Source organism: Paralichthys olivaceus, chromosome 22 (genome assembly GCF_024713975.1).
Source record: "Paralichthys olivaceus isolate ysfri-2021 chromosome 22, ASM2471397v2, whole genome shotgun sequence".
NCBI classification, from domain to species: domain Eukaryota; kingdom Metazoa; phylum Chordata; class Actinopteri; order Pleuronectiformes; family Paralichthyidae; genus Paralichthys; species Paralichthys olivaceus.
The window spans coordinates 10,006,877-10,023,219 of record NC_091114.1 but is presented as its reverse complement, the minus strand read 5'-3'; the positions used below and the strand labels follow the sequence as shown (position 1 = coordinate 10,023,219).

The 16,343-nt window shown below is 42.2% G+C and overlaps 2 protein-coding genes across 2 annotated transcripts; both read right to left on the bottom strand.

Moving 5' to 3' along the window:
- Window positions 1-522: 522 nt before the first annotated feature.
- On the bottom strand, window positions 523-5,488 carry LOC109634958 (leucine rich adaptor protein 1-like). The gene is made up of 2 exons (XM_020095834.2): window positions 5,073-5,488; window positions 523-2,307 (listed from the first exon to the last, which is right to left on the bottom strand). The coding sequence occupies exons 1-2, from the start codon at window positions 5,280-5,282 to the stop codon at window positions 1,918-1,920; spliced, it is 600 nt and encodes a 199-aa protein (XP_019951393.2). The 5' UTR covers window positions 5,283-5,488; the 3' UTR covers window positions 523-1,917.
- A 703-nt stretch (window positions 5,489-6,191) lies between these two features.
- Window positions 6,192-10,407, bottom strand: LOC109634673 (5,6-dihydroxyindole-2-carboxylic acid oxidase). The gene is made up of 7 exons (XM_020095351.2): window positions 9,865-10,407; window positions 9,041-9,363; window positions 7,682-7,886; window positions 7,405-7,572; window positions 7,140-7,319; window positions 6,894-7,040; window positions 6,192-6,803 (listed from the first exon to the last, which is right to left on the bottom strand). Exons 1-7 carry the CDS (start codon window positions 10,217-10,219, stop codon window positions 6,616-6,618), a joined length of 1,566 nt encoding a protein of 521 aa, XP_019950910.1. The 5' UTR covers window positions 10,220-10,407; the 3' UTR covers window positions 6,192-6,615.
- Between the last annotated feature and the right edge of the window lie 5,936 nt (window positions 10,408-16,343).

The window sequence follows — 16,343 nt, the reverse complement described above, 5'->3', positions numbered from 1 at the left end:
TAACATTACAGACCTTCAAATATTCAACGTGGTTGAGATTTCACTGGTAAGTCTCGTGTTATTTTAAATGTGATTCAGTTCAAGCATTGCACAGATGATAGATAACCATAAGCTTTTGGAAACATTCTTCATCTGTGATCACCATTTGTAATGCTTTCCTAGCCTTGCTCCGCTAAGAGCTGGCTAATTTTAAAAAGAGTACAAATGAGCACGCGTCTCCCAAATTTAGAACCATCTTCCTGCTTTTGTGTTTTATCAAAGGAATGTGACAAAGTGAATTAACAAGGGTAATTGTCCTTGGCACATTTCACCAGGCACGGTCAAGTCTGACTTTATTATTCAGAGATTATTCTTAACTCAATTTTACCATGAATGGAAAGTGACATAATGTTCACTTTCCGTCTCATTAAGATTCCATAATAAGATCAGTGAACTGCTTTTTCTAAAAATGGACACTCACTCAGTTCTGTTAGGATCGTGCGTTTCTTTGCATTTAAAACGTAACACAATTCGAGCCGAGAGGAGAGTTACAATATATTATCATTTCATTTCTGACAGCAAAAATTATCAGCAGTCAATAAAGCCATTTCAAAAGCAGGCCACATTACAAATACAAACAAATCAACACATTTGGGAGTTAAAAACCAAACCAACACACTTAAGTACAGCATTGCAAAGCTCTCATTAAACCTTTTTTGCACAACAGAGAATTAAAATGTGCCCACAAAGCAAACATGTGTTTCACTTATGTCCGCCATCAGCAAATCTCCCATCTGGTGTTAACAGGGTTTTCGCCTCAGGCCTAAATTATCTATCAGACAATGAAACTGCTTTGGGTTTTTTTTTTCAGTCAAGCATCTGTGCTTTCAATGTGCAACTAATCTCGCGTGTGTAAGACTTCTTATTGTTAATTCTACACTTGCTGAGTGTGGCTCAGCTTAGGGAACTTGCATCAGTCAAAAACAATGAAGTAAAAACAATGAAAAGCTTAACATACACAGTAGGTGGTGCTCGGAGTTTTGGCATTGAAACAAATTGCACTTGCTGTAACACTTGAACTAACCACTTTGCCACTTGAAGCAGCGCGGGCTCTTGAATCGCTCGGCATGAAATGTCCAATTTTCCAAATGGCTGCTAAATCCTAATCTACTCCTTCACTTAGATCTGCTGATTGTGGTTGACCTCACACACAATCACACCAGTCGAATGGTCCACAGGTCGAGAAGGAAACTGCTGCTTTAATTCACCCTTGGCGAGGAAGTATTTTGTAGTAAAGAAACTCCTGAGGTATTCACTAACCTTCAGTACCTCTGCACCTTTTTGGTTTAATCAATCTGAATTATAAAAAATTAAGACATAAAGGAACAGTTACAGCATTTTCCCTTGCATTCGGACATTATGGCCACATCCACAATACTACATTTAAATTCGAAAACAGATCTCTGTCCACACAAGTGTTTTGGCTCTGTATCAGTTTTAATCCCCAACCACGCCTGAAAACTCATATCACGTGACTGCTCATGCACACTGGGCATGCGCGTCTGGTGTAAACAGGAAGGCATGAACGTCCCATGTTTTCTTCCATAAGGGGTCCCGTGATTAGAGCCAGACGAATTAGTGAAGGCTACATCGTGATCCAAAAGACCCAATCAGCAAGAGGTTGTGAGTGTCTACTTCATCGTTTTCAAGTGACAGGCCCTTCAGTAGCAGAGTTAATAACATTAAAAACATAGTAATGTGGCTGTAGCCTAAGTGGCAACGGTTTGATGAGGTGCGTCAAACTGGCAAAATAAGGAAGCTGGTTTCAATGTTAAAATGAAAATTACTTATTTGGTGAGATATTAGAAAAATGTGATGCATGTGGGAAAAACAACACGACAACTTTAGTCTTTGACCACCGTGTTTAGCTTAGCATCATTATCCAAAGCAGTAGTATTCATCCGACTCCACCCTGAGTTTCAGGGGGGACTTGCTGAAAGAATCGCTGTCGATTACAGTTTTCTCCACAAAGCAGTCAAGGTCTGTTGGCGATGGATCATCGGGGAGATCTTCTGCTAGAGTGTCCAGGTAGCTGCCGACAGACAGACCGTCCAGGTCGTCGCTGTTTCCATCGTTCAAGCTGTTGAAGCTGCCTCGCAGTGATGTGCCGTCCTGGCTGTCTGACAGGCTGTACAAGCTGCCCGTCAAGCTGCCATCTTGGCTGGTGGCGCCTCCTTTGTCGTCTATCATCCAGCGGATGGACTCGATGCCCTCGTTGATCGACATGAGCTGCTGCATCAGCTTCACGTCGATGGCTCGTAGATGTGCCTGTGAGTGGAATGAGAACATCGCAGTCAGGTCGTGGTAGAAAAGAATGATCAACAGTTCAGAGGGACAATCAGATTTTCACATCAGATCAATAAGGCTGTGCAAAGAAGCCAGTTAGCTTAGCATCAATATGGAAAAGGAATAGCCTGTCTCTGTCATAAGGCGCATTTAACACATTTAAAAGACAAACAATTGAGGTTATGTCTTGGATAATATGCTTAACTATGAACCATTTTTCAAGCTATAACCTCAATCTTCACGTGAAATTCTGATGAGGTGTATTCCTCAAAAATGTCAACGCAGGTACTACATGCAACAGTCCGACCTCAGAAGTAGAATACAAGTCAGCAGAAAACACAACAAGTGCTTCATTGTTAACTATTGTCAGCATTGTGGTTCAAAGTGCAGTTGTTAGACCCTGGAGAACAGCAGGTGAGATAACTGCTTGCGTCATGCGGTCCTTTTAGTGACTGCTCTGGAGCTTCTGATCGTGTCATCAGCGATTGAAACATGATGCTGTAATGTAATGAAAACCTTATGACTGAAAGCTCCGGAGTAGAACGACCTTACATTGAGTTGTTTCCTCAACTGTAAGCTCTCTTTTGTTGTCTAATGTCTGGAACATTTTGTGCCGTTTTGTTTGGACTATCAGGCTTTTGTTATGAACAAAGACCCCAAACTATGTGGCGCTGAGAAAGAAGGAAGTGTAATCGCCATGTAACTGCAAAGCCAGGAGACACAGTTCATCCACGATAATGAATGACATGGCTACTTTACACAGTATGGCCATTAATTTAACTCCCTGCCTCGACAAACCCTGCCATTGATTGTGGATGGAAGTGGACAGCCTGCTGAGCCATTCAGAGGGATTCCTCTGTGTCGACTGGGTGACAAACGCCCAGTCTGAACAGCTGGTACATCCTGCCACATGTGAAAACGCATTGAGACAGATGTAGGCGGACGGGGCTGGTACAGTGTTTCAGAAAGCTGGCTTCATGCAACAGCCTTTCTCTAAAACCAGCCATGCCAGTGTGTTTGTTTTGTGTGCGCTACCACAAGCCTTATACAAACACAGAGTGGTGCACAAGCAGCTATTACATGTTGGATGGCCCCAGTGCATCAGTATCATAAAATGAGTTTAGGAAAAACAATTAGTGCTGCACCGGATAGTAACACTGAAGAGACAATATCCTTCAGTCATATGAAACTAATAAACGCTGGCCCTGATCTTTTTTTGGGAACAGCACATTTCAGAGTTCATTTGCTCCTCTGATAGACTGTAGATTATTGCAGCCTCTCAAATAACATAGGTGAATCAGAAGTGTGTGTTTGTGTGCACAACCAAAATTTAGCAGTCTGGCTGGATTAGTGGTAAAGCTGTGAGGCGGGCCACAAAAACAGGAAGGCCCAAGATCGCTCGAATTCGAAATGAGCGCTTTAACAACAGCAGACCAACAATAGAGTTGATTCATTTTTAAAGGGATATCTTTTGTCCTTGTATGGGGACAGTTAAAATGGCTGCATATACATGTGAAAAGTGAGGTGTAAACTGGGGAAAAGGTTTTTGCATATGCAAAGATGAAAACGTGTTGATTATACGTCTCAATGCTCCGTCACGTCAACATCCAACTAAGCCTATCAAGGCAGAGTGTCTCAGGGTGATTGGCCAGTTCAGTGTTCATGAACTCGGTCAACTTGGCCATCTGCTCAGGAATCCTAATACCCTGCGTGACCTTACTAACTGTGGGGCCTCTGCTGTGACTCTGTAACAAGCGTGGCATTTGAAAAAAAAATTTGATTTAATGCCGAGGGTTAGCAGATAAAAACCGTGTTACGGTGGAAAGGTAATTACACAGGCACTGTTGGGATTTCATTGTAGTTTGAATCACAAGAGGGAGGAAAGATCACCTCCGGTGTGGAGCATTCACCAGCAGGGTATCTAACGACTGTGCTGTGGTTGGTATGACCGGCTCTCACCTACTGACCAGCATCATGGCAACAACACCCCCACCTCTGACCACTTTGCATTTAACAACCTCATGCTGACATGTAGACCTGCTTTACATCTATAGTCTGCATTTCCTGTGAGCCCAGACTGTGCTAATAAAGGTAATTACAGCCTGTAAAGAAGACTTATAATCACATTTAACTTACCTGACAAGAAAATATGCTAAATAGTAGGGCTGGGCAATAATGGATTCAAATGTTAATTATCGCGATATATGTCACAATGTTATTTATTTCAAGTTTTTGCGTTTTTTGTGTTAAGGTTGTGATTTGAAATTCTTGAATCTGAGGTGGATGAATTGTGTTTCCACATCCACAATGCATAAGAAGTATATCGATATATTGAATCTTTGTTATGTTGCTATTAATGAAAATTCTATTGTGATAATTAGTGATATCAATTCATTGCCCAGCTCTTTGAGACATTGTTTTCATTCTTTTTAACATTGGTTAATAAATAAAAAGTATAGAATTAGGATATTTTGCTACATGTTGGTAAATATATGTATATATTAGTTTTTACTTCCATTTGTGATTTTCTATAGGTTTTATATTTCCATACATTTATAAGTACTTTACTGCTGTCTATCATTGACAGCCCTTGCTAAAGTATAAGGCTAATAAATGATTAGCTCTTTTTATTTTAAACTTGCAATATCCCCTGTTTCCAAATGGTTTGTTGTATTTGCAGCTAATCAAACCAACACTGTGACAACGTTTTCGTTCAGTCAAACAGGGCAGAGAGAAAGGCAACTCACCATTTCTTGTTTGAGGAATTGCATTTTGCTCTCCAGTCGCTTCAAGTCTCCAGAGTTGGCACAAAACTTGTAGTTGACTAAATGCGGCGGCGCGGACTTGTCATGATGTTTTCCTCCAACGAGAGAGCGAATGAGACTGTCCGGCACTTTGCGACCCAGTTTAGTCTCAATATCCTTCAAGTCGGGCAACGCGCTGTTATCCTCGTCCATGACGGTAAGACGGAGGCAGAGAGACGGGACAAAGCCTCGCTGCGTGCGGCGTTTGGAACCGACGGAGGCGCAACAATTACGCACGGGAGCCACGACCAGAGAGGAGTTGATTCGCAGCTCTGCGTGCGCTCCTCGCAACTTTTGTTCTCACAGTGAAGTGATGAGCCACAAACTCTTCACCTCTGTCTCCTCAACAGACCTCCCACTGAAGCTGCGTGGCCAGTAGAGACCGCTCACTGACAGCTTGCTCTGCGTAAAACCCTCCCACAGGGGGAGCTTCCTCTGAAACCAGACACCACACAGGTGAGGTGTTGTGAAACAAAAGGTACACGAGGGGATACATTCTTCAGGGCTTACAAATTAAATTAGGAGGAACTTGGAGCTGTAACTGCCAACTCTACCTGGAGGAAACACTCCAGGCTGATGATAGATTACAGGATACAATGCATCTTGTGATCTGTCTTGTACAGAAATATATATTCTGGTGTATTTTTTTAATCACTGAAGAACGTGAAAACAAAACCATAGCCCAGAACAGTTTGGCAAAAGCAAGAGAAAAGCAAGTATTAAAAGAAAGATACCCTGTGATTCTGCATTGTTCCACATTTCCTCTCAATAATGACCCCCTGCTTTAATAATTTACTCTTTATATCTTCATTCGTTACAAACAACATTTGCATCATGTGGATCAATTTCTTAATACAACATAAAAACACAAACAAACTAGTTCATCTCTCTTAATAATCAGTGTACAAGCAGTTTCAGATATTTAACCATAGCACCCCCTTGTGGGCACTGAAGCTCTACTACATGAGCAAACACATTTCTGACATCACCTGAAATGTAGCTGAACTAAACCAAACTCCTGTGATTGCAGTCAGATAAACAGATTAGTGTGAAGGCTGCAGACAAGTTGTAGGTGTTTAATTATTCAGCAGTGTATTCCACTAACATTAAGCTTTCCATTACGTAAAAAGTGTTAAAAAAAAAGTTAATAAGTTACAGAAAATTGTGGATCACTTCCCAGAATCAGCATTCTTTACACTTGATCACCTTTAAATTGAAACACATTCTCAAACTTACCAGAAATCTCCAACTTGCAACGAGACAACTTTTGTGCACATGGAAAAGTAAAATATTTGCATCTGCTCTATTCTGGGGTTTTTTTTAGAGAAAAATGAACTATTGCAGTTTTTGATGTAGAAATATTAGTGCAGCATAAATAGGATTTTTAAGAATCTACACTTTCTCCGGTGAGATTCAGGTAAAACAAACAAACTGCATAAGTAAAGAGAAGAGGCACAAAGGTGAAGCTTGTGTTCAAACACGCATCTTAAACTACAGACTGGCTTTTGTCATCGTCGTAGCGCTGGTACTGATCGCTGAGCAGAGGCTGGTGACCCTCCATCCTGTAGGACCGGGCTCGCACGGCACACGTGGTGGCAGCGAAAATGACCGCAACCACCACGAGTGCGGCGACTATTGCCATGGTGATGATTTCCGTCAGAGTGAAAGGTTGACCTACAAAACGTTGAAGCGGACGATTTATTCGAAGGCAAGGTTAAAAGCAAACCCGCATGAATTTGATGGTAATAGGAGTGAAATGCATACCTGGCCATTCAGCTTCGTACGAGTAACCCAGATTTTCAGGGGCCATCACAAACATCTCTGCGTTCGTCACTGGAGGCCAGAAAGGCACCATGTTGTAGCCCCTGTTGTGACCAATGGGGGCGTTTTCCTCAGGATACGTTGCTGAACCTGACAAGAAACACAAGTTAGCCAACAAGCTCTTTATTCTAAAAAAATGACTGAGTAAAAAAATGTCTTTTTAACGTGATTCTTTTGATTCAAAAACACCTGGACTCTGTCTCCTCAACCATTCATCAAAGATGGCGTCAGTGTAGGTGTGGAGCAGCACGAAGATGGGGTCGTTGGGCGAGAGGTGGGTCTGTCCCCCTGTGCCGTTCAGGAAGAGATGTGCCAGGTTGTGGAGACTCCGAACCACAGGGTCATAGTTCCCCTGGGGGGCGCTGTAGCCTACCAAAAACAACATGAAAGAAGAAATAAGAAAAATGTAGAAACACTTTGACAGACAGGAAAATACCTATTTGTACTCACTCACCTTCAACTGTGTTTCTGAAACTTTCAGAGGAGGTGGAGTAGTATGGCGGAGTGTCGAAAGTGTTAACCTGCAGACAGTCCGCTACATCCTGGGGCTCCGGGAGACGCTGGACCATCGGCCTGTTGACGTTTCCTGCTGGATTCCTTCTGATGGGAGATGTCTCTGTGTCTGGAAGGGGAGGGGGGGAGGGGGGGGAAAGGAGCCAGATGACTTAGACCATCGCTGGAATAAAGAGGATCTCTGTAACATCACATGTTAAAAAGAACAGTAGACTCACTGTTGCAGATGGTTCCCAGTGTGTCATAGTCCTCCACGCTCTCGCAGATGACCCTCCACTGGGCGAAGATGGAGTTGGGGCTCAGGGAATTCATGTCAAAACTGCTCCTGGCTCCCATCAGGTCATCTGTGCAGATGTCACACGTGCTTCCACCGATGGCAAAGTTCCAGTAGGGCAGGGCGAAGGAGGGGTCCTGGAGCATATCCTAGTTGTTGGAAATATACGTATAAAGGAAAGGTTAATGTTTGTTGAAATGAAAAAAGACATTTGCTGTTGACTTTTAAATTTAAAAAAAAATCCCCTTGGGAAATGTATCCAGAGTCTCAAAGTCTCACTTCGTAATGGTGTCATAAGGCAACAGATAAAATGTTCTTGCATGAGAGATCAGTTCTTTGTGGAGACTTTCTATGCAACAAATTGTGTTTCAGCATAAGGACAAACATAGACTAAGTGTACAACCAGAGATTTAAATATAACAAATAATAAATCAATTAGATTTTAATATTATATCATAACTGATTCAGAAAAAGCACAACGACAGTACTTAAAATAAATAAAAACCTAGTGTAACAAACACAATCTGAGATACATGAAACACAATATAAATGTATCAATATATATTTATTCATTAAGCTACAAGAAAATGGAATCTTTGTACACCTATGAATCACTTCACTGTTTTCCAATGAGAAAACACTGCAAGTTACCAAATCCCATTCTTAAATTCTGCAGTTTTTGATCCAAACCCCCACTAATGGCTCCTAACCGCTCATGAATCCCTCCATTAAACAACTGAGCTTTGAAACAAAAGCCTGATTTTTCTTCTCACCAGTTTCTGAGCATAATAATCCAGCGCATGATTAAAACACAGGCCTCTAACCAGACAGCATATAATTGTGGCACAACAAGGAGCTGAGACATTTGTAGTCATTTTTAGTTGATACAGTTTCTCCTGATCTTCATAGAAATGAGCTCTCTGCCTCTAACTGTGCCTGCTGGTGTGTTTATTCAGCAGAGTCGAGGGGAAAAAAAGACTGTTATTTTCTGATAAAACGCTTAAAATTGCAATTTGTTTAGTGGTGATAAGGCATGAAACTATGTTGCCAATTGTGATTTGCTCGCCTGTAAAGTTGTGGGGAAACGAATTACACAAAACAAACAAGGAGGAGAAACCGCAGATTTGTTATAGCTGGTGATTAGTCAGGGATGTATTGGTAAATTATCAATGTGGAGGTGGCAATTACCCTCAGGCAACCACAAAGAAAAATCTATTAGATGATTTCCTTTATCTTAAAATACCCAATAAACAGCTAGTGTGGATGCGAGTACAGTGTCATTACTCTTAATGCAAAATCTCACCTGCATGTCCCTCTCCAGCTGCAGCAGGTGGTACCTGTGCCAAGTGACGAATCCGGGACCCTCGTGTGAGAAGTCCACTCCCCCGAAACTCGCCTGTCCCGCGCCCAGGAACGTCTTGCTGACGGAGTAGTAGTGGGTCCAGACGAAGTAGTTGTAGATGGTGATGTTCTCGAACTGCACAGTGTTCCCGTCGGGGCCGAGGATCTCCGTGTAGCGCCGCGTGGCGATCACCAGGTCCGGGTGCACAGTGCGCTTGGCCTGGTCCAGCGCGTTCACGAACGCACGCTTCTGGTCCGCGCTGAGCTGCATCACGTTCCTCCTCACTGGGGAGTGGAGCGATGGGGTGGGTAGGTGGGGGGGAGAGGGGATTAAGTCAGGCAGTCATGCGTTATTTGGGGATCAGCTTTTAATGAGCGAGAAAAGAAGTACTGAAAACGTGCGTAAAAGGCAACCTTGACAATTTCTTTCAGCAATTAAAATCCCTCCTTCTTGTGTTCATGAGGCACTAATCTTAATTATCATTACCATTATTTTTGGTCAAGCCTAGATGAACAGTAAACGGGCCAGAACCAGCTGATTTGGCTGGTGTGTGGTGTCCTAAAGTAGTGCTGAAGTGCCACTGAGCAAGGGCAGAGAATCCTGACCAGCTCCTAAATATCTGCTATAGCTGACTTTATGACTATCTAATATAAAATATATAATCTAATATACTAACTATGTTTGATATAATAACATCTTAAACATAATATTACATCGATGAGAAATTAATAATCTTTAACATTATCGATAAAAAAAAGTTCTCCAACCGGAGGACGAGCACTCACCGACAGAAACCCGCTGGTCACAGTTCGCTCCAGTCCATCCGTGTCTGCAGCGGCCGCAGTTAAAGCCGCTGAAGTTCCCATTACACTGACAAGTGCGGTTGAAGTAACGGATGGGCCAACGCTCCCGATCATCCCGGCCGTCGTGGGGGTACTGGGGCCCGTGCGGCCGCGCGTCAGCCGTGATGGACACGCACTGTCCGCGGCCAGTGGTGGAGCCACACGGGTCGTTGTCGAGTCCGGTGGGTGACGGGCAGCACTGTCCACTCCTGAGCCCCTCGGGTGTCACACACTCTCTGGGGAACTGAGCGCTCACGACCACCGCGCCCACAAGCACCAAAACGCAGCTTCGCCACATTATCCCAAAAAGTGGAGTTTTACGCACGGCTGCAAACAGTTTTACCAACAGGATATTTATCTGCCTTTATGCACTTCAGCTCAGGTTTTATTTAAAATGAACGCGCATCACTTCTGTCTACTGATGAGTGGGTTTGAAAACTTCCTCTCCCACGCGTCCAGGCCCCTGCTTCCCCCAAAGCAGCGAACCGTCGACCTTAAATACCGGATTAGCGCATGACTACCCGGATTTTCTGACTCCCGCGTGATCCCATCACATATTTCCTACTGGGGATGGGGGGGGGGACGAAGGTAGTAGAACCCGGTCATGCACACAACTATTCTTTTAAAGACTCACTGCACTTTTGCAGCTGCTGGATGAGATTAATATGAATTATCAGAAAGTCTAATTTATTACACAAATGTTTCAGGTTAAAACACAAATGATCATGAATGAGTAACACCTGTAGATGAACTGTGACGTCTGTGAACACTGTCTAAACTATTCTGTTGTGAATTCATCATTATTTCTTTTTATAAATGTTGCCCCTGGCACACACACATACATGCTTGTGAAGTTAAATAAATCAGCTTGGTGCTGGAAACACACTCTGAAATATTTTCCTATGAATCAAAATGAAACAGGAATGCACCAAGTAACACAAAAATGTGACATTTTCAATATAATGATCCAGTTTAAGCCTGAAAGATTCACGTGTTTGTTCAATCATCTTTTAGATCATTTGACTTCTCCAGAAGGCCTCCCTCTCTCTCTCTCCCTCCCTCCCTCCCACCCTCTCCATCCTCTCTCTGAGCTGTTTTGCTATGAGCATGTGAGACATGGAGTCATGATGAAAGGCATTTATTCCACCAAAGAGGTCCTCTAGGAATGGAGGATTCTCTTTTTATTTCGTCTTTGTTTTTCAAATCAAACCTAATCGGATGCATCAGGCTCAAATTTCCCTGCACAATAACTGGAATCAGCTCAAATACAGGTGCACTAACACACTTTCACTTCCTTGAACAGTCAAACACTTGATATTCCTAAAGATAGTGGGACTGATTTAATGTAATTTAGTGTAAACTGTGTCTCTTCATTTTAATATGGCATTGAACTGAAGTCCTTTGAAAGCACCAGAAGATCCTTTGTACCTTGAAACCATATCTTTCAAACCACATTAATTGATAACACAGACTTTCTTTTACACATTTCAAGCCTTCAGGCCACTGCTGAGATAAAACTGATAAATAAGTCAGGCTTGATTTACAGTGGCTCACCTGTTTAACCACGCTGAGTGGACCTGTTCCTGACAGGTTCAATGATCTCCATGTGTAAAATCAGTCAAAATAAAACTTAGAGTGGATTTAAAGATGGAAGACACGTCTCTACTTCCTTTCAAAATATCCCACATACGAACGCTGCCATCTTGCGCATTGTGCCAGAGTCAGCTGTCAATCAAGAAGTATCACCCCATTTTAAAGCATCAAATTACTCATTAAAACCAAACTTACCAGAGATCACATAATTTATATTTGAGAAAAATGTATTTGACGTACACTTTTGAGTTTGGTCCATATCGCATCCGCTAACATGGAAGCTATGGACTTCTAACCTATACCACAGCAAGTCGCCAGGTGGCGATGGAGACGCTTTCCCTTTATTTTTGTGGAGCTTTCATGTGACTCTATGACCAGAAGCCAATCCAGTGCAATGGATTTGAGGTTAAGGGGAGTCAGCCAGCATGATAAAGTGTTTAATAATTGTGCAAACTTACCTCCCTCCTCCACATCTGACGTGTTTTTTCAGTGTTTACCTTTTTCATGTGTAGCGTTTATATGAATCTTCTCTCCGATCACCCCTCCAGCATGAGCACACTTTGTTTATTTGCTTTGCTCCTCTGCAGGTGAAAGGGTTGGGCTGAAAACAAAACAGAAAAAAAACCCTCTGATTAGTTTATATGAGCTGATGATACCTGTGGCAAAATCTTGATTATTTTTGGTCTTCAGCAACTACAACCTCCAGGCAGTTTTGTGATAAGGAAAACATTGGCTGTTTAAAACCTGCAGCAACAACCCCAAGGAGTTAGAAATCTAGGGCAGGATCAGCGAGGCAGGTTCTTTCAAAAACATTCTCACATCCTTCCCAAAATTCACTTCAAGCCTCACACTGCGTTGCAGACAGGGCACCGGGTAGTTTGAACGACAGCATTTGTTTGATTATTCGAAATAAATTCACACATTGCACATCAGATATCCTCCAGGGGACCGACGCCCACCAGGAAGCAAGAAATTCACTCATCAAAGTCTACCTCAAAAAACAAGAAAACACAAGAGCATATAATAGATGTCAGTGATGCTGAATACAGACAGTGGTCGGAAAGTGCACTTGACACTTAAGATTCCTATTTTTGGTCCCACACACAGTATGCACGATGCAAACATGGGGAAATTTGACCTCTGTATTTAACCCATCTGTGTGAACGGAGGACACACGGAACACACTGAACACAATCCACACAGTGACCACACACGGAACAGTGGGCAGCCATGAAGGCGCCCAGGAAGTAATTTGGGGAGGTGAGCTAGCACCTCTCCAACTTCCATCCTGGACATGAACCGGCCGCCCTCCGGTTCCCAAGCCAAGTCCCTATGGACTGCGCTACTGTCATATACATGAGTATAATTTGTTTCTACTGGACAGGTAAAGTAATTTGTGCATACATAATACATATATATAATGCATGTGTATATTTTTGTATTGTGCATTAATCATCTCACCACTGGACTAAACTAACTGCATATAACATTTATCTCCAGCCTGAACCGACACAACAGGAACATGCTATACTTACACATTGTTACATCAACAATTACTTTCCCATGTAAATGTGTGATGCATAGTAATAATACCAGTATCACAGTTATGGGGTACTTTAATTCTACAGTTAAATACATTTTGCTGATAACGCGTGAATACTTTTAGTTGAGCAGTATTTTGCTTATTTCACTTGTAATGAAATTTTCTTTTTTTTAACATTGTAGTATTCATTGGTATTAAATAAAGGATACAAATACTATCCAACCTTCACGTAGTTTGCTTTAGGATTAAGACGTTTAGTTTTGGAGTTAAATTGTCAACTGTAAATCGTGAAAATTTTGAAATGGATTTATCCTCAGGCACAAACAAATAAATCGGAGCACTGTTTTTCTAAGAGGAGGAACTCAAAGGCAAAGGACTGTTAACCCAGTCACATGCGTTTCACATTGATTATCATAATTCCAGTCGGGGATGTATCGTTTCATAATTGGGGCGTGATGGTGAGGATTACACAAAGCTAGTGCTAAGCTCATTCTCATGAACTTACATTTGAAAATACAGCCACATTCCTGACGTATGTGCAGTTCTCATGTCCCCCCAGAGAACTGGTGGGAATGCCTGTTAACGTGTTGAGGTTAGAACCCTTCAAACATCATTTGTCTTGAGTCTCTATACTTTTCTACATTTATTTACAGTATCGTTTCGAACAGTGACAGGATTAAAAGTTACTTTGACCTTTGAGGGTCGTTCTGGCTGTAAATGAATCTATATGAGTTATTACAGTAATAGGCTTGTGAGTATTTAATAATTCAAAGTGCTGAAAATGCTCTGCAGCGGTTTTGAGCTGACGTTTCAGGAGACAGGATTTAACTGATCGTCTTTTGATTACGAGGCTTTTAGATTTTTCATATCTCTGCCTAACTTACATAAACTTCACCATGAATATATCAAACGACTTTACATGAGCGCATGTGATATAAAGGCAGTAAAATAGGTAGCCGGCAAGTGAGTTTTTCAATTATTTTGGCATTTTTGCACATTAAATTAGATAAACAAGTGTAAAACACCAAATATCACAAACTAATCCACTGAAAAATAACATCAGAAAGTGTAATTATATACAAAAATCTGAAAAGCGTGTCTCATCATTGCAATATTCTGCCACGGGTGCTACACATTTACACATCTCCACTGTTAGTCCCGTGACCACGGCTCAACAGACCTCCCTTTCATCCCCCCACCCCCCCACCACCATCATGTGTGTGTGCGTGTGCTCACGTCTGTGTATGTGTGAGAAAAAAAAAAAACCTTGGGCAGAGGATAGAGGATCATGTGAGAATATGTGACTCGGGTTTAATGGTAATCCTTGCCTTTGGTCAAAACGGCACAGTGGGAGTCATTAAGAAGGAGCTACACGAGCGGTTCATGACTGTCGGCCTCTCCCTCTCTTCTCCCCTTCCTCTAAGACAATGCCTGCATCTGCCTGTCATTCTCTTTCAATTTGACATCACAGGCCGTCTTCATGCTGCAGTCACTCCATCACGGCCCCCGCGTTTCCTCATGTTCATTTGCCTCGCTGTAAATGAGGGAAAAATAACAATATTTTTCACAATCTCAAAGAATGAGTCCCATGTGGACGCACTGCTACAGCTCGGGGCGTCGATGATATAACGAGACGAAGCACAAGCAGCCGTGCTAGAAGCCATGTGAGGGTGGAGCTGGAGACAGCAGGACTTTGCTCGTAGCATCCTCTTAATGTCAGTGCTTAGTTTAGCGTGAAGTTTACTGGGTTGACCATTTAATGTTGCTGGGGACGTCATTATTCTGCAGGAATTTGAATTTAGTCATAAATCAAAGTACTGAGCGAACTTGTGCTGGATCAGAAGTCAACCATGGATGTGTGTACCCAACGAATGAATGAATGCGTGTAACTGATTTCATGGTAAACCATCAGATTCTCACGCATATTTGAACCACATTGGAATTTTCTCCCAGCAGTATCCAAGGTCAGGTTATAGATAAAGGACCAACTAGCAGTATATTGTAGTGTCTACACGTATGGACTTATAATAATAATAATAATAATAATATATTAATAATATCTTATTCAGTAACATCGAGAATGATAGCAATTCTAGCTATTTCACTGATGTGCTGTCAGAATGGGGGACACAAGTAGAGGGAGATATATGGGAATGCTGTGGGAGACATCTTCAGATTGTTCCACCTTTTGGTCTCCTTGATGCATCAAGTCTACTTTAAACTCTTCTGCATAAGATCTTTGAGACATTTTAAGAAATCCAAAATGGACCTGCTGAGGGTGCTCGAGGAAACGTGGGAAGCATCACTTAAGTCACGAAGGATATGTGGACTAAATGTCGCGGCAATCCGTCCAAGAGTCGTAGAGATATTTGGCTTGAAAAACAGAAATATCAACCTCACGCTGGAGCCTCCAGACAGGTCGGGGGACAGTCAAAGTCAGACGGATTCATCCTGTTGGGAGAATGAGTTTGAAATGTCATGGCGGTAAAATTTGTGTTGAAATGTTGAACAACACGGTCGGAGCAAAACGAAAAAGCCCACTACGCATCCGATGAAAATTTAGCTAGAAGTTTATAACTACAATATAATAAAGAATATTCCCTCTGATTTATCACAACTACTGTATATAGAGAATAATAGAAAATAAAACTGGGTACAAGTGATTCTCTACTAATTTTTGATAGAGTGTAGGCTACTACTTCAGACCATGTTCCAAATCATCGAAATGTAATTAGTCCATTATGAACACATTGTGAAAACCTCCTCATGCAGACAATACGTATCTACGGTGGTGCGAGTTGAACAGAAAGTTCACTACCTAATTGAGCTGGGAGTGAATGGAGGTCGAACCTGTGGGACTGTCGACTTACGGAATGAAGCAGACTCATGACCAAAGCCCCGGGGGTGCAGTGTGTGGGAGTGTGTGTGTGTGTGTGAGGAGGAGGAAGGGAGGGAGAAGGGGGGGGGGCTTATCTCCCTGCAGCCTGCACTCATTTTTTCACATTGTATAAACCTGCAGCGACTGCAACTGCAAAACTCTCCTCTGAGCGCTAAACAATGAAGAATTAATTTGACCAAACTGCATATCGCTAATGAAAAAAACTAAACTAACGCAAAGACCAATGACGTGTGACATATGTGTGCTGTAGCTACGTTCTCTCCGACATAGACGATTTTATCTCAAATGCATTTGCAAAGGTCATGACCGATATTTAAAGGCCCGGGATCAATCCATTTGGATCCTTGACTGGAAAAACATAGAAGGAAAAAGAAGACCGGGAACAAG